Source organism: Cryptomeria japonica, chromosome 9 (genome assembly GCF_030272615.1).
Source record: "Cryptomeria japonica chromosome 9, Sugi_1.0, whole genome shotgun sequence".
NCBI lineage: Eukaryota > Viridiplantae > Streptophyta > Pinopsida > Cupressales > Cupressaceae > Cryptomeria > Cryptomeria japonica.
In genome coordinates this window covers 606,502,719-606,527,391 of record NC_081413.1, presented here as the reverse complement: position 1 = coordinate 606,527,391, position 24,673 = coordinate 606,502,719, and the positions used below count along the sequence as shown (strand labels likewise).

Below are 24,673 nucleotides of genomic sequence, written 5' to 3'. Positions count from 1 at the left end.
CCAATGATCACCCCACTGAGATGGGAAAGGGAATCCTTGTTCTATGTTTGTTCTTTTGTACTTTGTTGTATGCCATCAATTGCCTCACCAACTCAAGCAATATCAATCTATCGATAGGATACCTCGGTAGCATGTAGGGCGGGCAAGAACATCATTGCACTCTTATGTAGGTGAACTTGGGAAACTGAATGAACCAAGCACCGAATTTCTCTACTAGCTCTTTCGCCTGTGGGGATAGTCTCTAATGAATGCCACCTAGTAATGTTCTTGTGATGTGCATTGTGAAGGCATCATTCACTCTTTTGTAGTGTGTCTTGTATGTATGAGTCAAATGCTCTCAATTCTCTAGTCCTTGTACCAACTGGGCCTCTATATGTTAATCCCGCATATTCACAAGCCCTGGCAAGTGAATATATGACGTATGAACTCATGTAGAATGTCCTAGTTCGCTCAAGCCTCTTGAGTTGTATATCAATGTTGTTGCTGATAATCCTTGCCTAGTTGATTCTTTCTTTTCCAATTGATATGATCTCTATGAAGTAAAACATCTAACTCTCAAACTGGAAGGCATGAGGGATTCCCATAACTCGACTGAGTAGAGTGATCAGGTCCTCAAATTCTTCTTTAAAGTCAATCCAGTGGAGTTTAGCAGGCATCTTGGATAGACTAGGTCCGCTCTTCAATAACCAGTATTTGTTGATTATACTTTTGGCATTTGTTGGGATCATCATCGTAGACTACCTTTGTGTTGATGTGTGTTTTATGCACATAACATTTCAGAATAAAATACCAAAGTAATTTACCCTCTCTTGAACAAAATCACCTTAGATGCTAAGGGTACGATCAACTAAAATGATTCCAAGGTTTCTACATGTCAGGTCTTGACGAGTGGGTAACTCAATGGTTGATGTGAATTGTTGTGTTCACTTGGGGACTTATGCAAATGTTAGGATTATCTTCCTTGATCATGAAATATATGGAATAGGTATGCTGACAACTTAGGATTTAGCAATGTAGTTCTGGACTTAATTCTTACTAAAAAAGGGGCAAAAGGAATAGGGTTCAGGAAATCTATTCTAGGCCTAGGAATGTAGGAAATGATGAACAAGTTTAGTGGAATCAAACTAGGCAAGGTCTCACAAACAGGTATTGACACAAGCTTAGTGCAATCGTCTAAGGTATACTCAAGGATTTTCAGACTATCACCATCAAACGTTGACACCATCCAAGTTGATGCTTGTCAAGGGACGCGTAATAGTTGAAGCTAAGCTTACTCAAATTTCCAGTCGACCACACAAGGCGCGCTTACCAGTGGCAAGAGGCTAGTGGTATGGATTAAGGATTCCACACAAATATATTCAACAAATCTTTCACTCAATCTAATAAACGTGAAAACAAATTCTAATCTAACGTGGAGGAATTGAGAACCATGAATGCAAAGACAACATTTGAAGAGCAAAATCACCAACAATTGAACAATGATTTAGATTCAAATGGCTGCAGTATATACCAACAATTATACAAAAACTCTCTTACAAATGAGAGACAAGGAGGTATATATAGAGTCTCTTAAAAACTGGATGGCCAAGATTAAAACTAAATCAAGGGCCAAGATCATGCCAACAAAACCCTAGAATTGCCCTAATTAGGGTTTACATAAAAAATGGTGCCACCAACATATGGTCCAATAAAAAGATACCTAGTCATCAAATAGGGAATCTTCTAGAAGATTCCTCCCTGTATCTCTCTCTCTCCTCACATCCAATGAATCCGAGCAAGCGTCCAAAGTGTTCTCCCAATTTGGCATGAGCTTCTGCAAACTATGAACATGAATCAACAAAGAGACCAAATCATTCATCTAACTCTTCTTCAAAGAGTCCAACTGACAAAAATACATAAGTTTCATCTTGTCTCTTAATTCGGTTAAGTGTAAACCACTAGCATCACTAACATCAACACCCAATAATTCCTCAATCGAGGCAAGGATCTTCATCTGAATGTCCCGAATCAATCCTTTCATCTCTGTACAACTCAGCTAGGTGTTCTCATAAGTTGATTTCTTCATGGCCAATGAACAGTACCAGCCATGGAAATCGTCCCTGTCTCCACTGTGCAAAATGCTCTCGCTGATCAACGTGGACTTAGGAATCTTCTTCAAAGCTCTAAGGCGTGGAATAGTCCTTTCCTGGATAGGCCATAATTCTTCCCAAATTCCCTCCAAATACTGGATTCTAAACATGAGCCCTGTTGTCCTATCATATGCTTGTTGGACAAACTGAGTAAGGAAATCATTCGCCAGTTTTCTTGCACTCTCAATCCACTTCTCCATCTCCGAGAGTGTATCTCTCGCTGCCTCATAGTGTGAATGTAGTCCATGATCAACCGCAATAGGGGAAATAAGGGTGGGATTCTCATGCCTTATCCCCGCAATATACTCTCTAAGTTTGATATTCTCCTCTGTACTTCTCCTTCTCTTCAATTTCTCTATCCAACCTTGCGTTGATCGCCCTAAGGTTATCACCAACCTCCTGAAACTCTTGCTCTCTTGTAGGACGGCCAAGGGCAACTGAAGTAATCTTGAAATCCATAGGAGTAGCAATGTCCGCCGTCACACCTCCAATAGGAACAGCCACCTGCGCAATCCGCATTCCTGTCTTATCTCTAGCTATGTGCGACAAAATCTCAGCTCTCTTGGGTTCTTTCTCCTTATTGCTCCTAGCTAAGTAGTCATCAATGTTATCAATAGGCTGTACCTCTATCATCTTCTTACTTTTTTCCGTACTTTTCATCAGCCAATTAGGAATAGCGGCCATCTCCATACCATCAACGAGACACATAGCTCAATCAAGTCCTCTCAATGTCGAGATAACATCATCATCAGGATTACTCCTGGTCAAATCATATATCTCATTTCCCAAACTTACCTCCAAAAGGACAGTAGGGGATCTCGACTGATCATCATTCTCATTTGGTGGAGCCGATGTCGTCGTGGCATGTAACTCCTGAATATTCTCTGGTAGTATCACTGTGTTAGAACATTGTTGGGTCTCTTTATTCTATTCTGTTATTTCAATTTCCTTAATTGATGAGACACTGAGAGGTGGTGAAGGAATGATAGGTAAAGGAATGATAGTCTTTTGTTTCTTCTTCCTGACCTCCTCAATCTTCTTCCCTCTGGCCTTGACTCCTCTTGGCATGTTTTTCCTTCTCTTGGGAGCTTGACTCTCTTCATCTACATGAATCCTGACATCACTAATAGTCCTCTGATTATCTTCGGAAGTAGATTCTTCCGGCTTCATCTTTTCATAAGTGAAGGAAACACCCATATCAACTAACTTATTCATCTAAATATCCACCCATGTACGGGAGAAACTCAAGACCTCTCTCATCAATACATTCAAATCAATCTCTTCTGATTCTGACCAATTAGACAATAAGATTGCCTTCTTCATTTCATTTTCATACTGTGGATGCATATGATCCCTGTCATCTAACACCTGATCAGGAATGAGGAAAAGTCCACACTTCCTCATGAAATCCACTGACATTTTGGACCACATTCGTCTCTTCACGTTGCTCGTCCATCAGGTTGGCCCAATAATCTTCTATGTTTGTCTTGTGGATGAACTTCTCTCCCCTGATCCTTCCAACTTTCTTATCTGGATCAAATCTTTCTCTTTTCTTGAAGGTTGCAAATTGATAGAATGCAAGCTCCTCACTCGCAATGCTGGCGGCTAAGGCAGACTGGCAAACCTCCAACGTCTTCCCAACTGAAATAGGGTATGCCATGTTTGTCCTACGCTTCTCTCTTTGAATGGAATCAAACTCTAGAAGTTGTCTCACCACTTCCAACAAGATCATTCTATCGAAAGGATACCTAGGAAGCCTATAGGGTTCGGATTGAAACCCATGAATCCTAAGGTACATGAAAGTGGGAAACTGAATATACCACGATCCATATTTCTCTATTAGCTCTGTTGCCTCCTTGGACAACCTCCTGTGGATTCCGCCTTGCAGCATCCGCGTGATGTACATTGTGAATACATCATTCACTCTCTTATAGTCTTCAATTCTATACATGTTCAGCTGGGGATAGCACTCATGACTCCTAAATTGTCCTTGCCCATTCCCGACTTCACCTCTGCATATCAATCCTTTGTATGTAACAAACCGTGCAAGCAGGTATACCAAGTAGGAAGTCATGGCGAATGACTTGGACCACTCTACATTCCTCAGCTAAAAGTCCAGATTGTCACTTATGATTCTAGACCAATTTATCAACGTCCCTCTAAGACAATCCTGGATGAAGTAAAACATCCATCCATCATATATTGCACCCTGCAGCATCCCCATCACTCTGTTAAGTAGGAATACTATGTCACTATATTCCTCTTTGAAGTCTGTGCACATGAGTGTCTTGGGAGCCTTGGAATGATGAAGCCTAAGCTCGATCATCCACTCTTTGTTTATTATATTCTTACACGCATCCATCTTCTTCGTGTACCAATCTTCATATTCATCCTTAGTTACATTCTTCATATCTGCTCCACGTGGAATTCCAAACACCTCAGCAAGGTAGGCAATGACAACGCCCTTAGGAGTTTTGATCATTCGCGAGCGAGTATCATAACATCGTGCACACTCCAGGATAAGCTCACTGCATTGTATGGATTGTGGGAATCTAGCGGCTTGAAAAATACCACTCTTCATAATGTTTACATACACTGGGGAAGGAATCTTATTTCCAACTCTGAACATCCGCTGTCGCATTAGGTTCAGGCTCAGGAAATGCATGTTTGTATCTGTAATCTCCTTCCATCTGGATGACATCTTGGATTTTGGATAGAATCCAATTTCCAGTATCTTCTGTTGTTCTCTTCTTTCCTTAAATCTGGACTTCGACATCACACTTGTATGAAGCTTGACGTTAGAACTTAGGAAAAATATAACATTCTTAATAGAATTCTTGACTTCTTAATGATTTAGGCTAATTAGGGTATGAAATTAGGAAAATAGTCAACCCTCATGAAATCAACACCTCCTTATACTTAGAAATTTCGTGCAAATCATAGTGCAAAGGAGTATACCGGATCAAGAGTGACTAGGGAAAGGTGTGAAAGGTTGTGTTTTCACAAAAAATTATGTCTGAGGATACCTTCCGCAATCAACAATGGAGGTCACAAATCTGAAGACAACTTGCAACTATATGAATAAACCTCTCAAAACATGTTGCAATTATTCAAAATATGCACAAACTTGATGAAAATGAACTTAAACAATGAAAGCAAGTCAAATCTGGGAATAATGGTATGGCTGGTAAGAGTTAAATTTTCTGAGGACAAGCAGCCATGGCGAAGTTGCAGACCTGTAACAGCCCTCGAATGGTCAAGTAATTGACTGAAAATGACCTCAAAACTCTCCCAAAGGCAAATCGTTGAAGTTGGAGCTGGCTGGCAATGAAAGTTTAATTCTGAAAATAGATGGACAGCCAACAATGGAGGTCACCCCTGCTGCAATAATGGCATTTAGGCAATGACAGCAAGTAGGGGGCAATGGCGGTATCAAGCATGCATGAAATCCATCAAAATATGCCACAAATACATGCCAAATAAAATCGTATTTTCCCAGCTATGGCGCCACCTTCAAATCTGAAACATGTCTTCAATGTGCATACAATCTGCCAACAATGGTCTGAGAACAGCAAAAAACCAAGGCGATATCAAGGAAAATCATCAAAGTTTGGAGTTGAAACTAAAATCGCCCTTCACCAAAATCGTGGATTTCTTCCAAAAATGGCGAACTTCACCAAAAATCGTGGTATGGGGGTCTTCAATGGCAACCAAATCAGTCTGATAACAGCAGGTTGCATGGCAGACTTGAGGAAAATCGCAACAAGAATCCTCTAAAATCACCAAAAGTCGCTGAAGTAGAAAGTCGCCACTTAGGAAAAAATCGCCGTCTCCAAAATCGAAAATCTGCAAACAATGCAGTCAATCAACTCCAATGGCAGCAATCAAGGGAAAATTGCCCAGCTGGAAAAATGGAGGGAAAAGATAAGTCTTCAATCAATCACTCCACCAAAACACTTCATCAAAAATCGCCAATAAGAGGGAAAATCGCCTTGCATGGAGACACATGGCAAATTCAATAATAAAATAATGTTGGACTCCTCTCTTTAAACTTGCTTTCATGACCAACTTTACCACACAAGCAATGTGGGATAAAACACTTGTTCTTATACTTGCTTGGGTAAAACTGATTTGCTTCTAGAAGGTTGAAAACATTAAATGCTTATTGCAAATCATTTAATTCTTTTTTAAATTTATTAAATAATCGTTGCTTTATTGAAAAACAATTAAAACAAGGCTCACTTTATTAAAATATTGCAATTTAAATCAAAATTTGAGCCACTTGGGAAAATCGATCCAGGTAGGGATTAAAAAATCCCATCAAAATTATTTAAAACGTCAAAATATTCCCCATAAGGGAAAATCGATCTTAGTATGGACAAAATTTCCAAACAAAATCCATCAAAATGCACACAAAATGGGGCTAGGGGAAAATCAACCTTAGTTTGGATGAAAATCCGGACTTAAAAATCACTTTATTTACTCAAACTACCCCTTGGTGGAAAATCGACCTCAGTCTGGATGAAAATCCAGACTTAAAATCATCAAAAATACTCCCAGTGGAAAAACGTCTTTAGTCTGGACTGAGGGTCTTCACAAAAATCCTCAAAACTTGTCACGAAAGACCTAGTGGAAAATCGACCCAGGTGTGGAATGTCATCCGCAATCCTATCCATACTTCCCTAGTGGAAAAACGTGGGTAGTCAAGACAAATCCTGACATAGTCAAAATTTAATCCTTCCAGGGGAAAAACGACCCTAGTATGGATTCACAGTGGTAGAAAAATGGAGCAAGTATGGATTTCAAGGGAAATCCATGTCCAGTCTGGATTCTGAGAGGGGAAAACCATGGGTAGTTGTCATGTCCCCTCCTGGATTGTCATATGTATATGGAGAGAAAGAGAGGGACCCTAAAAGAAGAAATTATTATAATTAATTAATATAATAATTACCAATGAATGATTATTTAAAACTTGTCATTGAGGTCAAAGTAATTGCTATGTTTGCTTGTACAGTCCCCATATATATATAATATATATAAGATTCAGCATACAGAAGACTGTAGTATATACAGGTCACAGCATAAAGACGACTCAGAAATATATATTATTATATACAGTATGTGTACGCACACAGATATACAGTTCATGATTATATACACATAAGCCTATGACAATATGCAACAGTTCAGTTGTACAAAACCCAGTCTGATCATACAGAGACAGTATAATCTATACTGAAATATATATATATATATATATATAGACAACAATTCTGATATAGGTCCAGTCTGATCATATCCAGACAGAATACTTTATATTGTAATGTATATAGACAGTATTATTGTCATACCTGTATAAATACATAAACAGAATATTTTATACTCTATATAGAGACAGCCATATATAATACGATGACAATGGCAGGTCATATTTCATATGTATGCAGATTATATTCATGTCCGCAACCAGTGGCAGATCATTTAGAGATAACAATGCAGGTATATTACGGCAAATTGTATTTTTAATACATATGAAGTTCGACATCAAATAATGGATCGTGGTTCTATGTGGTCAAGGTTAATACGATCAAAACATAATAGATTGTCTATGTACAGTCATAAGAGTAAAATGATTGTGGTCAAAGGATAATTTCAGTGATTAAACCAACAACGGTGGTTAACAATTGTTAATATTAAATATTAACAAATCGTAGCAAGTATAAGGGTGCGACATTTACAAGTCAGACAGTCGTGACTTTATATAAGGCGGTGACTGCTTGTATGAAGAAAGGCAACTCTTAAGGGAAGTTGAAAAGTATAAAGTCATTGGTGAATAGGATGTAAAGGGGGGGTGGCACGAGAGTTTTATTTGGGGAGCGGGACCTTGCTACCAGCAGGTAAGAAGTAAGGTATTAAATATGATAATTAATTAATACATATTAATGTTACTTAATTTATATTAGATAAGGAGTATGTTAAGGCAGTTAATAATATGCATTAAATTACCCTTTACTAAATATGATAATTAATTAATATATATTAATGTTAATTAATTTATATTAGATAAGGAATATGTTAAGGCAGTTAATAATATGCATTAAATTACCCTTTACTAAATATGATAATTAATTAATATATATTAATGTTAATTAATTTATATTAGATAAGGAATATGTTAAGGCAGTTAATAATATGCATTAAATTACCATTTACTAAGTATGATAATTAATTAATATGTTAATATTAATTAATGTATATCGTTCATTGAGCATAGGTAAGGAATATGTTAAAGCTATTTATTGTGTGTATTAATGGATACAATTAATTAATACACTAATCTACACACGAAAGAATAATTAAGGAATATAGATGTTATCAAAGAAGATGTAATGCCTATGTTAACAAGGATAAGGTACATTTGATATGTATATATGTTAAAGAATACTTAGGAATACATGTTAACATATAATGTGGATTATGAAATAAAATAGTACTAAATCATCAAAGTGTATTATAAATGCAAATGTAAACACATGTTGGAAGCTATAGGGAGGAAACTCCCTTAGTCTAAAGGAGGGAGTATGAAAATCCCTAGGGCAGTATATATACTGATTATTGATATGCATATGTAGGGCTTGGTTGATTAAGTTCAACCAAGAGGAGATGGATCTGGCCGGTCCACTCCGAGGACTTGGGTGATGGGATGCATCACCCAAGGCAAGGAATGACACATGGTCTTCCTTGGAGGGCTTGGGCGTAAGAGGTTACACCCAAGACAGGAATCGAAATAACGTTCGATTTCCTGGAGGGCTTGGATGTAAGAAATTACATTCAAAACAGGAGTCGAATTCACCTTCGACTTCCTGAGGGCTTGGAACCAAGATGGGTTCCAAGAAGGCAAGCTTCACGGCAGCCTAAGGACATACTTTGTATGGCATTCGTATCCTTTTTATTAGATTAAAATTATGATCATGTTAATTAAGTATTTTAAAATTCGGTTGCAATTTGGATTACATATATATTTATATGTTTGTTGTATTCTAACAATCTGTTTTTGCAGGATAGTGATCCCTAACTAGTAGGGACATTACAGTAGTCAGGAATATGAGGGGAAAAGCACCTCTAGTATGAAATTTTGACCTTTTAATCCTTAGAATATGGATTTTCATCTAGAAAATGATGATTTTCCCACTCATAATCACTTAGAAGCTTCGAAACTTAATAAAACTCAACTGGACTTAGGCAAATTCACCAAAAATTGGAGCGTAACACAAGAGAATTTATCGGGACAAAGTGCAAAATCAACTTGAATAACTCTCTAGGAGCGAGAAAACAACTCCAGAAAGTCCCTGAAACACCTTAGCACTTAAAATCACTGATGAGGACATTTAAAAACACGTTAACGCTCCAAAAAGGGTCAACATTTAGACAAAACTAGGATCATTTAGAAATCTCAATTTTCACGCGCTTGATCCTATAACCTCAAAAACCCTAAACGGCACTAGGCATGATCAAAACTTCGAGACTCGGGCACAAGAAACACAAAATTGCCCACTAAGCAGCCAAAATGCTAACCTAACAACGCAGGAAGCAAGAAAAGAGGGGGGTCCCCGTTAGCAATGGGGCAATGTGTGAAAAGGTCACAACACTTCGCGGCTTCCTTGCTCTTATATATCATGTTGCTGAATTCACGTATATGGAAGGCCTCGCTAATAGCATCGTCGAAAAGGTAGGTGAGCTCTCTGCCATCAGGTGCCACTATCATTCTCTTGCTTGCGTCATAGTGTTTGGCGCATTCCACAATTAGCTGTACTGCTGGAGGGAAGCCGACTGCTTTCACAATGCCACTCTTGATCATTAACTTGGAGTATCTGGAAGGCTTGTTGGTGTATAATGGCCCTTGAAACTTCTTCACGTTGATCTGGCCAAGGTTGGTGTTTCCTACATTGCTCCAATATGATGAAATCTTGGATTCCATTGTTTTTCCTCTCGAATCTTCCTTGATGAGGGCTAGTCATGCTCCTGCCATCCTCTACCTGTGAGAGTTGTTTAAATTAGTCTTATGACAAAAATGTTTGTGTTTACCTTACTGGGTAAACATGAAGAATACAGAAATCGAACAGTAATGCACAATGCAAATACAAAAGAAGTACCAGAATAATCTTTCCATTAATGTCAAAGGATGTTCATATTATATTCTGTCGTCAACATTACATGTCCTCCAACACCCGGAGGTGGTACAATATATGACAGCCGAAGGGGTGCGACACAACCGTCGCGACTCCAACTACCTACCCGTCGGCTAACTAACTGACCGCCTGTTGTGACGTTTTCACACATCGCCCCATTGCAAATGGGGACCCATGTTTTTTTTTTTTTTTTGCTCGTTTTGCTCGTTTTCGCTTTGCTTTTTTAGGGTTTTGTTAGTTTGTTAGTTGTCTGGATTTAGGGTCAAGCCTTAGGGTTCTAATTACCGTCTTTTCGGACCAAAATCCAGTCGGTTTTGGGAGCTTTTTGAATTTCCTTTTCTAGAATGCAAATTTTGAATGAAATGAATTCGCCAGAATGGTCTAATTTTCAATTGGAATGTTGATGCAGAGCTTAAATTTGTCTAAGTGTTGAAGATGAAATGTGAATTTTTGTCCAATTGAATATTTTTGACCAAATTTTGACTTTTTTGATATTTGATCCTGGGCATTGGAAATGATTTGTTTTTGCCTTGTGAAGTGATTAAATGTGTAAAATCATGTTATTTTGGCCTGTAGGAGCAAAATCGCTCCTGTCCCTCAGTGAAGGACGGGAGCTCGTTTTCAAATATTTTACTATTCCTGCAGGGTCAAGATGAATTACGAATTGGAAGTGATGGAGAAAGGCGAGATCTTTCCATTGAATATAAATTGAAGATTTTTGGGACGTCCATAACAGTGCTAATTGCCTAAATCGCTCCTGTCCCTCAGTGAAGGACCGGAGCTACAAATCCAATTTTGCTTTGTCCTTGCAAGATTTTAACGTCTTGACGATGTGAGAAGGTCCAAAGAGGTACATTTTATCAAATGAATATAACTTGAAGTGCTGTCGGGGAGATCAACAGGGTAGCAAGTCCGGCTTGAGTGAGGTCCTGATCCTGAAATTTGGCTAAGTCTGGAATGTCCTGATCCTGAAATTTGACTAAGTCTGGAAACTGAAAAACCTCCAAAAACTAGATTTTGCAATATAACTCCTGGAGGTCTGAAACCACTCTCAAACATCCTGAAAGTATATATGGAATATAACTTAAAGTATAAGAAAGAAGAAACATAGAAGGAAATGTCACTTATACTTAAATGTTATATTCCATTAAAATTGTCCTGATCGAGAGTGCGAAAAGTCAAATTTCGCTCGTGTCCTTCTCCAAGGGTCCAGAGCGAAATGCGCTCGTGTCCCTCTCCAAGGGACCAAGGCGAATCGCTCGTGTCCCTCACCAAGGGTCCAGAGCGAAAATGCTTAGTTGAGCCATTCCTGACCTTGTTTGGACGAATCGAGACATCAAAGGCATGGTGAAGGACGAAATGAGCATGATAGAACATCCAGACTTGATCAAAAACAAGGAAATGATGGAGTTTTGCCTAGAGGGTCAATTTCGCTCCTGTCCCTCACTGAAGGACCAGAGCGAAGTTCTTCATAAGGTACGATCTGGGCAAAGATCAAGCAAATTTTATGTTCGAAGGCAAGAAAGGAGGTCAATCGAACCCGTTGAAGACAAATTGAAGATTATCAAACGTCAACAAAGGACCAAAATGCTTAAGTTCGCTCCTGTCCCTCAGGAAGGGACCAGAGCGATTTTTGTTGTAGATGATTTTCTCGCCAAATTTCAACCGATCTCAAGGCATGAATGAATGAAAGGAGGCATTGCAAATCCGTTGAATATAATTTTCGAAGGTGATGAAGTGAAATGAGGCCCACAAGAGCAAAATCGCTCCTGTCCCTCAGTCAGGGACCAGGGCGATGAGGTACGTATCTTCCCACTTTTTCATTTTTGGGCGCTAAACAAACATTTTTTAAATTTATTTAAATGCTAGAAAAAAATCGATATTTAATTAAAAGCATTTAAATAGCGCATGGTATGTATTTATTAATTATTTTTTGCCTTTGTAAAAAATCGAAATTTATTAATTAAAAATAAAGGCATTTAATAATTAATTATTAATTTAATAAAAATCAAAAGGGAGCGCTTGGGTTTATTTTGTCAAGGTCGGCCTTTATTATTTATTTAAAAATCGTTTTAATTGCTATATTTTGCAAAAAGTCGGCCTAAGGTCAATATGAAGGTGAGCGCCTATAAAGGAAGGTGTTTATTTCATTTTCACATCATCATTTATCATCTCTCATATGCAACTTGGAGAAGGCAAAAGAGGAGCGAATTTCATACAAAGGAAGGGCGAAATTATCATTCAAGAAGAGGAGCGAATTCAATCAAAGGTGGTGCGAAACTACTATCCAAAGGAGAGGCGAACTTGAAGTTTCTATTTGAGCGAAGTTGCCTAGGACGTCAAAGACATATCAAAGATGGCGAAATTGCTAACTTGAAGAGGAAATCACGTCCAAGACTTGAAGGGTGGCGAAGTTGATAAGAGGAACGTTCTTTTGAAGATCACATCAAGACTATCGAATTTTGATTTTTGCCTAGGCAAATTCCTCATTTTGCATTCTAGAGTTAGCTCTCTAGTGAGGTATGGCGATATGGATTTATTGTTTTAATTTTGAATTGTTCATCGTCATTTCCTTAATTTTGAATTTTGGAATTTTGTTTTTCCTAGCTCAAGAGTCGTTTTTAGGAAATGATTAATAAAGGACTTATCATTAAGTTTCCTAAAAAATTGCTCTCTAATTTATGTTATGTATTGCAAAATCATGTTACTAATTTTGAAATGTTGTGTAGGCGTCAAATGGAGGTCTCTTCAAGGAAAATCAAGCCGGATCAAGGACGGTCTTCGCCAGGACGATCAAGCCAAGACATGGGCGACCTCTGTCAATCCAGCGTTCCAAGGCGAGGTACATCGTCATCCTGCACATCAAGGACAAAAGGAGTTAGAACAAGAGTTAATTAAAGATAGCCTCTCAACGACATCAAATTGAATATCTAGCAAGCTTCAAGTGTCAGATGAGGTGGCGTCCTAGTCATCATTTCTCCAATCAGTGAAGTCCATCTCAGCATGTCCAGATTCAATGTACTTAACTCATGGAAGGTGGCACAAACTCCGATGTACCTACCCCGGCTATCCATTGGTCGATTTTTCTAAAAGGGACATGTGTCCAAGCAATACAATTTTATCATTGGTCAAGCATTAAATGTTATGTAATGGTTGTAACAAACCCTAATTAGGGTTTTCATTGTAAAATCTTGGCCATTGATCTTGAATTGATCTAAGCCATCAAATTGTATTGTGGGCACTATATAAGCCCAGGCATTTCATTTTGTAAAGGTGGAATTTTAGAGGATTAGAGAGAGTTGTAAATAGTTGAAAGTAGTTAGTAGACAGAGAGTAGAATAGGAGGACAAGGCAAGAAATTGTTGCCATTGATTGTAAACAAACTCCATTTTCATTGAAGTAATGGTGAAATATGTCGTTTTTCTTGCAATTTGCATGGTTTCTTGTTGAGTCTTCAATCTTAGATGGTAGATGATTAAATGAATGGAGGGAATGTGATTGATTGATGGTGGAATTCGTACATCCATACTACTAGCAGTTTGTTGATTGCAAACTTGCCTTGTGTAGTCGACTGGAACCGTTCAGCTTAAGCTCAATTTCAATTTGTCGCCTCTTCATTGATATGCATCAACTTGGATGGTATCTATGCCTGCGGTGATGATTTGAACATCATAAAGCTCCCTTAGAAGATCGCACTAGTCTTGTGTAGATGTTCCATTGATGTCAAAACAAGATCTAGTTAGAGTTTCACCAAAAATCAAGTCATTGCTCCTACATTCTTCTTATTAAGATTAGATCCTCTCTTCGCCCTTATCCTTTTTCCATTTTTTTAATCTAAGTTAGTCAGAGCCTGTGTCCAGCAAAGCAGATCGGAAGTTCAATGTAAGTCCCCTTGTGATTCCAGCAAATCACATCATACCACTGGAGCTTGTCCACACGTGGAGACCCCACTAAAAGAACCTTGGAGTCTACCTAACTGATCCTTTACGCGAATCTTCAGCAGTTAGAGACTATTTTCTCAAGAGAGGATAAGATGCCTTTAGGTATTTTATTCTGTGTATGATTGTGTACAAAATACACGTCAACACCGCCGTAACTCATTATTACCGACGACAACATAAAAATAATAACATAATGATTATTCCCGACAACATCATCCCCCCCAAGAAAAGAAGTCGACTCCGACGACTTAATACAAAATAGAGATGAACGGCAGGAACTACTGACGCCAGTCGGGCCCGGATCTTATACACTTGCTGCGTCCTCGCCTGAAAACCCTTTTCTACTACCATCCGATGCTCAAGTGCGGATTTCACCAATATTGCTTCCTTTGCCATCACAGTCTGTGCCTAGCCCAAACTTGTCTGCAAAACCTGTTTTTCAGTCTCAGCTTCCACCAACTGCTACTCAAATGATACTGTCTCCCTAGCCAATTTGTCCTCGATAGCCACCCGTGCTGCTCTCCTGGGTACGCTGAACTAAGTCTCACGCGACTAGTGCCTCCAACCTGGTGGTCAGCTCCTCTCGAGCCCTCTATGCATCCACCACGGCAACCTCACGTCCTGCCGAGACATCCTCCGAGTTCCTCAAAGCGTACCAGTCATGCCTAGAGGTGGCCACAATCCACTGGCACAAATGCTAGGAGACACCTGAAATCCTCCATCACACTCCCCAAAGGCTAAAAACTGAACTGAATAACTCCCTGGTGTCATACAACTGCGCGGACCTGCAATGCCTTCCCTCAAACTCTGTTTGTTCGCAACCTCCAAATCCATCTCCCTCTACGGCTTATTTCTTCCTCGCCAATGCTTAGCTACAGGTTTCTTTCTCTGCAGGCTTCTTTCTCACAGTACGGACAAGCAAGCACAACACTTCCCGTGGTATTCTGTAGCTCAAAAATAAACTGGGGGTCTGGGGGCAACGCCCCCAGCGGGGTCGAGGGGCAGCGCCCTCGCGAGGTCGAGGGGCAGCTCGGGTCCCATGTCTCTAGGATTGCCCTTCATCCTTCTCGGTTTTCCTCGCTCGAGAGTCCCCTGTTTTGGTCCTATACCTGGCGAGTCGCTTGCCCGGCCTCTCGAGTCCCCTTCCATCCCCTCGGGTCCCCCTCCGGACTCCCGGGTGTCCTTTCGGCCTCTCGGGTCCCCTACATGCTTCTCGTGGTAGGGTTTCCATTTGAACCTATTGGTGGCAAGTTTATTTTCCATGGCCTTCTGAAGACCTGGAACCACAAATTCTACAGGGACCATAGTCTCCTTCCCGTACATAAGAAGAAGAAGAATAATAAAGATTTTGAAGGCTGCGGCCTTCCACACAGGGTTCCAATCATTGCCGACACTCTTCGGATTATTTACGTCGCCAGGGTTTGGGGCATCTCCCTTCCAATATTCTCTGTATTCCGGCAGGTACACCTCTGTTAGTTGCTCTGGTTCTTCTACTTCTAGCCTGTAGCTTTGGAACATTTCGTAATCCTCCATTTGCCAGTGGAAGAGCCCGTTAGTCGAGCATACCTCATCTTCAGAACATCCCTCCAATTCTAGCACCCCTTCACTATTCGGCTCCATCGCGTTCTTGCCCTTACTTTCATCGGGACCCCCTTCCCCTTTATTAGAGTCCTCCGAGTCGGAAGAGGCGAGCTCTTCGCCGACATTTTGGGTGTGTAGGTCAATGGTATATTTTCGCCCTCCCTTCTCTATGGAAAGTGTATTTTTCTTCCAGTTGTGGTTTACCCTTGCGTTGATCAACCACACTCTCCCCAGGATGGCGTCATAGCCTTTCTTCTTCGAGGGAATGACCACGAAATCTAACAAGAATGGTTGCGTACCAATTGTCACTTGCTGGGCCATCAACAGGCCGAGTGGCTTAATGCCGTGTTGGTCCGCTCCCACCAGGTTGAATGTGGGTAGCCATAGGGTGGGCTTCCCCAGCCGCTTCCATGTTTCTTCTGGTAGTACATTCACCCCAGATCCACCGTCCACAATGGTGTCCTTCAGAATGGTCCCACGAATACCCATTTCTACCACAGCTGGGTGTCTACCACTGCTCACGGCTAGTAACATCGGGTCAGTCGAAGGGCTGACGGAAACCTCCACCTGTGGTGTACTCTTCGTAGCGGTGGCGGGAACCCCTACCTGTGGTGCACTCGACGATGCGGTGCTTTGCACATTGGTGAGGATGGCAGTCCTCAATTGTGGCATAGAGTCTAGAAGGTCTTTTACCTTTATCGGCACCTCTATCTGCAAGATTTGCTCAATGATGTTATTTTCCGCTTCCGTACGGAATGATGTACTCGCCAACTCGTTGTCCCGTCGTTCTGTCGTCATCTCACGTTCAATATTGGCCTTTGCCTCCCATAATCTCTCCTTCTCCGTACGGGGGTCGGGATAAGTGGCTTTTTTCGTCTGGGCACGGGTGATCGCCAGTACTTCTTTCTCACCAGTCTTCTCAGCCTTCTCAATGTTGAGGAGATTAACCCCTGCCTGCGGGCAATTTGCGTCCTCATGGTCGCCTAGCCCACACCAACGGCAGAGGTGCTGAGGGGTGGCTTCCTTCGTGCAATCACGGGCGAAGTGCCCCCACTGATTAGAGGCCCTACATTGGATAATTGGCCGGCCCTTGGCGTCATACTGGAGACGGCTTCCATTATTGTTCGTATTGTTATTATTACCTCTTCCTCGCCTGTTGTTTCGATAGCCGCTAGACGAGGCGTTGTTGCTCGCAGGCTGGGACGTGCCGGCTGACGCAGATGGTTCTGTAAAGAGAACCTGTTGGCTACGGGTCCTCATATTGTACGGACACTCCTTGGTAAGGTGTCCGGCAATCTGGCAAATATCACAAAATGCTTTTTTCGGACAAGACCCCTTGGTGTGTCCGTGGGTACGGCAGTCCGTGCACCATAACTCCCCTTCGTCGCCCTTGCTTGTGCTTCCTTTTGTTGCCTTTATCTCTCTCATCATTCGCTCCATATCTTTTTGGAGAGCCCGTACCTTCCGATTAGAGTCGTCATCACTGCTATCACTTTTGTCAGAAGAGGAATCATCCTCCGACGAGGATTTATTTTTCTTCTTCTTGGACGTCTTCTGTTCACTTTCTAAATCCATTGCCCTGTTATAGGCGTCCAAATATGAAGAAGGAGGTACTATCTTCATTTTTCGTCTAAGGGATTTCTTTAGACCTTCCACGAACCACCGTTTTTTCAGTCCGTCTGTTGGCTGGTTCTCCATCTTTCCTAGCAGCTCTTTGAGCCGCCGGCTGTAGGTTCGGACAGTCTCGTCCTTCCTCTGTTTCGTGCCGTAGATTTCGGCTACGATCTCATTATCGTCTCTTAGGAGACGAAACTCTGCTTGAAATTCCTTCTTCAAGTCTGCCCATGTGCTAATCTTAGCCTTATCCGTATCCGAAAACCAGTCGATGGCTACACCCCTCAGGGTTGCGGGAAACTGTGTTACCCAGTCGTCCTCATCGGTAACACCATTCGCTCCCCAAATTGTTTCACAAGTGCGACAGTGGCGGACAGGGTCTTCTTTCCCATCCCCATGGAACTTTGGAAGTTTTTGTTTTTGTGCCATACCTTGCCTTTTTACTACTAGTGGCTGTTGTCCTACTCCGGATGGGTCAGATCCTATAAGGGGTGCTTGACCGCCGTGCCCCGGTGTCCCTCCGACACTCTTGGCAGCCCCGGTGTCTTCTCCCTCTCCTGCCTCCTCCCCACTCCTTGGAGTTTTGCTAGCCTCTGGTGTGTGTGGCAAGTCCCTCAACTCCCTCAACTGAGTTTTGGTACACTCTATCCTGCGGCGGGTTTCCGCAAGTAACTCCTCCCGACTCCGTGGGTGGCCGCTGGCCTCACCGTCCCCTTCGGAGCGTTCCTCCTCTCTTCGCTTATACCTCTGTCGCCTTTCCGCTTGTTGTTCAAGGATCAAGGCACGTTGGGCTACTGCACGTTCATCTATATATTGTTGCTTATTTTTGTCTTTATTCAATGTATTGGGCATTAATTCCCAGACCGCTTTCTATATACTTGACATAAAAAGTAGAACACTTTTATTCATTCATAATGTGGAAGACAAGTTTATGCCAACAATATGACATAATTATTACAATAAGTGTTCTTTTATTCCGTCCCGTATGGCTCACGGTTCAAATGCCCCTGACCTGGCACCATCTCGTTCTGCTTCCCGTTCCTCGTACTGCTGCAAAATTTCTTGGCGTCGCTCCTCCCGGGCAATCTCCTCCAGGCGAGCTTGTTGTGCCTACGATGCTTGTGCTAGCAATCGGGGGAGATGGTTCATCAACCGATTTACCTCCGGACTCACTTCCAACGCTGTCCACACGGCACTTGGTGGGACTTCCGCCTCCGCCGCCTCTCGTCGCACGTAGGTCTGAATGGCTACTTGGAGTAGAATTGAAAATTCTCTCGTCGCGTTGTCTTCTCCTACGTAGAGTTCTGTTTGGGCATCGTCGACTTCCGGGTTCACCTCACCAACGGGTAGGCCCATTGTGTCTGTGCGCCATCCGTGTCTCCGTGTCTCCTGTTCCGAGTTCGTGTCGGCAACGGCGCCAAATGTTTACCTTACTGGGTAAACATGAAGAATACAGAAATCGAACAGTAATGCACAATGCAAATACAAAAGAAGTACCAGAATAATCTTTCCATTAATGTCAAAGGATGTTCATATTATATTCTGTCGTCAACATTACATGTCCTCCAACACCCGGAGGTGGTACAATATATGACAGCCGAAGGGGTCCGACACAACCGTCGCGACTCCAACTACCTACCCGTCGGCTAACTAACTGACCGCCGTAACTCATTATTACCGACGACAACATAAAAATAATAACATAATGATTATTCCCGACAACAGTTTGCAAGTAGAAGTCAACTACCTAGGCTAAGAAATTCTGCTTTAGAATGATAATCCATCAAAATCTTTCCATATCGCCTTAAACCTTAGGAACCTAAATCAAATCCTTAACTTGCAAAACTTAATTCCAATTGAACATAACCATCTATGCTAACGAACCATGCCTTGAAAATGCTCTTAGATGATTAAAATGCAATGTACAAGACATCCAATGATCAAGATCACATAAAAATGATAAGCTAGAAGCTGGACCAGCGCTTAAACAAAGTCTGATTTTCTGCAAAAATTATCAAATCAACCTATCTCAGACCTGTGATTTGCCTCTAAAACAGACTGGTTACTTCAATCTGATTGCTTCTTTGACAAAATCAGTGGATTCAGTCATACTGTGACATAGTTTAGTAGTCCTTTATAATTTGCTGATAGGTGGATGAATTTGCTGATTCAAGAACTTCTGTCTTATGGATAATAATCAGTTTCAATGCTTCGGATGCCTGAGTCCCAATCTAGGCCAAAATCGCACTTCTTCAGGGTGAATTCGCTGAGGTATGTAATGAATGTCTTGCCAATATTTAATCAAAATTGAGATCGCTGTGCCTGGGACAGATTTGTTTCAGATGAATACGATCAATTTGCTGTATGCAATTAAGAACTTCGCTCTTTTAAATCATTTCGCCTTGATCCCAATCTGAGTCACATTCAGTGGATGACAAGGTTCGCTGTGTCACGAAATTGATTTAATTGACTTTGCCTTTGTTTTGGTGGAGATCGCTGCCTTCAAAAAGCTTGAAATGAATCTGATTGGAAATGCAGTCTATGAAGATGAAAATGTATCAAATTGCTTTAGCTCTCAATATCGATCATGTGTGTTTGATCAACTGAAAGGATCAAACACATCTTTTATTGCCACTGTACTGAGGTACGATTTCCCACCAAAGGCCGACTTAGGATCAAAACATTTAATGCTTGGCATCCAAAATAAGAGGCCGTCTTGGGATCTAAAAAATTCAAAATTAAATGAAACAGCCCTGCATCGTGGAAAGATCCAATTTTGATCAAATCGTGTTTACCAAAATAAATGCCATGGGAGATCGCACACATTTTGCTAAGGGCGGCTTCATTTCTTGCTTATCATGCTCATCACATTGTGGCTCATAGGAAATCGCATACACCTCGTTGCCTAGGACGGCTTCATTTGCAATGTCACACTTCATTAAATTGCATGTCATGAGGCATGATTAACTTAAAATGTGTCTTGTTCTTACCAAGGGAGGTCTTAAATCCCAAGTCGCGGATGTGCTTGGTCAAAGGATACAATATCCTTGGTCAAAGGATGTGTGATTTGCTTAAGTCGTCAATATCCTTAGCTTAAGGATGAAATGTCCTTAGCTCAAGGATGTAATATCCTTGGTTTAGGAAGTCATGAAATACATAGGGCGCTGATATCCTTAGCCTAAGAACGAAATATCCTTGGCTTAAGGATGAAATACCCTTGACTTAGGAAGGCGGTGAATACAAAAGTGTGGATATCCTTGGCTTAGGGATCCCTGAAATTCCATGCTTAGGGATCCCTGAAATTTTCCTCATTTCAATAGGCGATCAACAGATGAATCATTGACTCTCAATCATTGCAAGTATAGGCTTCACCTCCTGCTGATTTATTCTAAAGGAAGACACATAGCAATCTAATCTAAAACCCAAAATGGAAAGCAAAGAGAGGTCCCCATTTATGATGGGGCAATGTGTGAAATGGTCACAACAGTATGTAGTAACATCATTTTGCAGCCTTAGATTTTTGTTTCAAGAGCATACCTATGAATGGCATGTAAGGAAAAGTAAATCCCCATCTGTGAATTGTGCATTAGAACATGCAGGCCAATTAATAGTCATGCATTGCCAATCCTCTACTTCCTTCCAAAAAATAATATATGGGTTGAATGAGGTTTCTAGTATTGTAGATGAGGAAATTCTGGAGCTAAAATGTTTTAAAAGAAAATCAATGCATAAAGTAGGCAAGCATAAAGAGCACCAAACTGGAGAGAAGAAAATAAGGAGGGTCAGAAAACAAAGAAAAATCACAAAAGAATCAGAACATAAGGGAAAAACATATGGTGGATCAGATCATTATTGGATCCAGAATTATTATTGTGGATTCCAATAATTGTCCTTGAAAAAAAAAAAGAGTCAAAGCTATTAATGCAGTTGAGACAACTCTGTAGAATTAGTAGTTGTGAATATTCACAGTCATCACTAGATACCCAATGATCAAGGTGTAAGTATCTGGAAAAATAGAGCAAAAGAATGTTCACAGAGCTTCTACAAAGAAAAGAAACTCTGTTCAAGAAGAGTACATTGAGAGATACAATAGTTATGAAAGCAGATTTTACAATATAAAACAGGATTACCAAAAATTGTTATGCGAAATTTAGAGTGTATTGAGTAGAAACCTTTCAGAGCATAACGTATTTTAAAACATGAGCAGAAGTCACTAAAATAGTGAAATGTATTCTAGCCCAGGCGAAGAATGTACAGAAGATAAACATAATGACAAGATCATAATGTGATTGTAAGTTTAAATGGACAGACGACAACCCACTTTCACAGACAATATAACCTTGGTTGGCTGGCAATATAGAATTGCTGGCACAGAAAGAATAAGGATGACAAATTTTCACAAACAGGGTGACCTTAGCTGCTGTATTAGCCTATGATGGTAAAGAGAGCCAAAAGAAAGTGAACTGAAATTTATTTCCATCTTTAGATGTCCAGTCTGCTTAGAGATACAAGGTAAATATCTCATCTCTTCTGAGATACACATGGTTCTTTAGCAGTTCTAATATAGTTTAGAGATGTAAGGAACTTTCCATGCAGAAGAAACTAACTCTTGCAGTAAGAAACTGCTCAATGTAGGTTCATCCCATAATCCTCTTGTTCTTCCTTTTCAATCTTTGAGAAAAATAATGCTATAAGAAGTCTATGATAAGCCTTGCAGTAATACATCAGGTTGCTATCAGACATCTAACTCCAACCTTTAGGATCAAGAGCAAGATGACTCATTAATCATCACCCTCCTATCCCACTTTAGGTAAAAATCAAAATGCATCAATCCCTGTCCCATATACATAAGAAGAGTAGATGATAGGGTGGAGGTTACAACACACAAATAGAATAGATACAATTTTCTTCAAAATTGATAAACAAATTCAGGATTGGCCAATGTTTATGTACATAATCTTGCTACCATGGTACTTAAGCTTTTGCACACGCTTTTGGAAAAAGTTAACGTTATCATGCTAGGAGAAAAGAATTCAGCTTTCTTATAGCCAAGCCAAGACCAAAATCACACCAAAAGATGTAAAAACGATTGCTCAAATGAAAGTTCTTGTGTCCCATTTCAAGTTCAAAATCGTAGATCTTAACACTTCCTCTCTAAATAATTAAATAAACATTATTCAATAATTATAAAGAAATGGATTGAATTCACTGTACTACACAGGCTCAAGATTCTTTTCATCTAGTCATTTGAAAATGTTCTCTTTTTCAATGGCCTTCTTTCTCCAGCTTGTGAAGATAAGGAGAGGATAAATAAAATACTCTTTACTCCAGATTTTAAGCCATGTTTCCAAGACTGAATAATTAAGAATTATCTCTTTGACCAAAGTCTGACATCTATTGAATCAAATATCTAATTGTAGATAGATACCCAGAATAATTGAAAAAGAGAAACGTATATAAGGTACTGATGTACCCTAATATTCAATGCACTCAAGAAAAGAGACACTTGACGTAAGGTTTCACTTTCACCATAGCATATGTCTCAATTCAAAAGCGAACGCAAATACAATATCTTTATATCTCATGTGATGTTAATGGTCCATATGTGCCTGTATCTATAATCTCTTATCTAATAATATTGGAATGAAAACTATGAGGAACAAAAGTATCGATGAGGAAGAAAAGCTCTGATTTAAAACCATGTTGCAGGGTTCGCCCCCCTAGACCCCTGGTACTGGTCCGGTCCAGTCCTGGTCCGGTGCGCCTGTGGTCTAGACAAGGTCCGTGATTCACGGGCCTGGTTCGGACCAGGTCGAACCCAAGAGGACCCAGGTCAAACCCAAGGGTCTGATGGCCCAAAAATGGTGTTTTTTTGCAAAATTTAAATTTTTTTTGAAATCCACCACATAAAAAATGAAAATATAACCCTAAAAGTGAGTTTTAAAATATTAACTTGCTCATTTCACACAAGCAACATGACTACAAGCAAGGGGAAAGTTGAAACAATGATACTTGAATATTTTGTCATTTTGATTTTAAACTTGATGTATATGATGCTGTTATGGTATAATCAGGATGCTATGATTACAAGTTTATGTTGGTTTTGTTGTTTATATGATGCTATGTGACATGCTAATCTTAATTCATGCTTGTATATATATATATATATATATATATATGTTTTTGTACTAACGAACCCGAACCCGAACCGGCAACTTAGATTTAAAACATATATACCCATCAAGGTATAAAAAGGAGACAAATCTTGGAAATGCACAACCATTGGCTGAATTGCAAGTAGCTATTGAAGGGAATGTGTAGCAAGAAGAGAACACATTGCAATAGTCAAAGAAAGAAAGGCACAGCTTTGCAAATTGAGACTTGGTTCTATCCAAAATGTGAAATAGATGGGCACAATTCTCCAAAATCGACCTAGACAAAGGTAAAGAACCCAAAGATATTCTAGAGGAGCATACAATCACTAATTTTTCTAGCTACTCAACCACAAATCTGAGAAACTCTGAAAATAATCCTCATGTGTATTTCTTTTAATTATCAGTCTAACTTCCTATGTCCTTCCTAAGAAAGGGTATGCTATAAGCAAAATATTATATCTCTTTTTTTTTTGGAAGTTTTTAAGCCTACCTCATGTGGATGACTTGATAATGGCCTTTTTCTCTTGGATGGTACCCTTAAATTGCTTGTACTTTTCTATTTTTTGAAGTATGAATAAAAATTCTATTTTATCCATTTCAAGAAAACTACATGTTTGTATTTATTAGTGCAAAACATAATTATCTATTGAAGATACACAGATTTGTCAGGCCTCAATTTCAGTCAATAAAAGAAGCAATAACTAGCAAAAAGTATAATGTTTAAAACAGAATACAGTAATTTCTGCTCATAAGCTAGAGAAACACATCCAGAGAGTAAAATATATACCTTTTCTTGCATATCCAGATCAGGTAGCACTAAGAGATCCACCACTGATTTCAGATATTCTGCATCAGCTTGAAAAGAGGAAACCGAACCGGCAGTTTCCAACCCATGTTCTGCTAAGTCGGCCACCAAAAATAAAGATTTCTTACGCAATCTTATATCACAGCTGGAATTACGCATGAGTTCCTAACCATAACAAGTCATAACTTGTGTTGATATCTCTTTTATCTTTAAATGAAATTATATTTCAATATCAGATGGAAAGTAATAATTTATAACA

General features: G+C 40.0%; 1 protein-coding gene and 1 long non-coding RNA gene across 4 annotated transcripts in view; one reads left to right on the top strand and one right to left on the bottom strand.

Annotated features, from left to right (window-relative positions):
• LOC131041034 (hsp70 nucleotide exchange factor FES1) overlaps positions 1-24,673 on the bottom strand; it is a 147,407-nt gene that overhangs the window by 15,302 nt on the left and 107,432 nt on the right. Inside the window, 1 exon segment of the mRNA XM_057974047.2 lies at positions 24,397-24,579. Coding sequence (XP_057830030.2) covers positions 24,397-24,579 — 183 coding nt within the window.
• The window catches only part of LOC131041160 (uncharacterized), a 108,246-nt gene that overhangs the window by 17,016 nt on the left and 66,557 nt on the right, over positions 1-24,673 (top strand). The window lies entirely within an intron of this gene.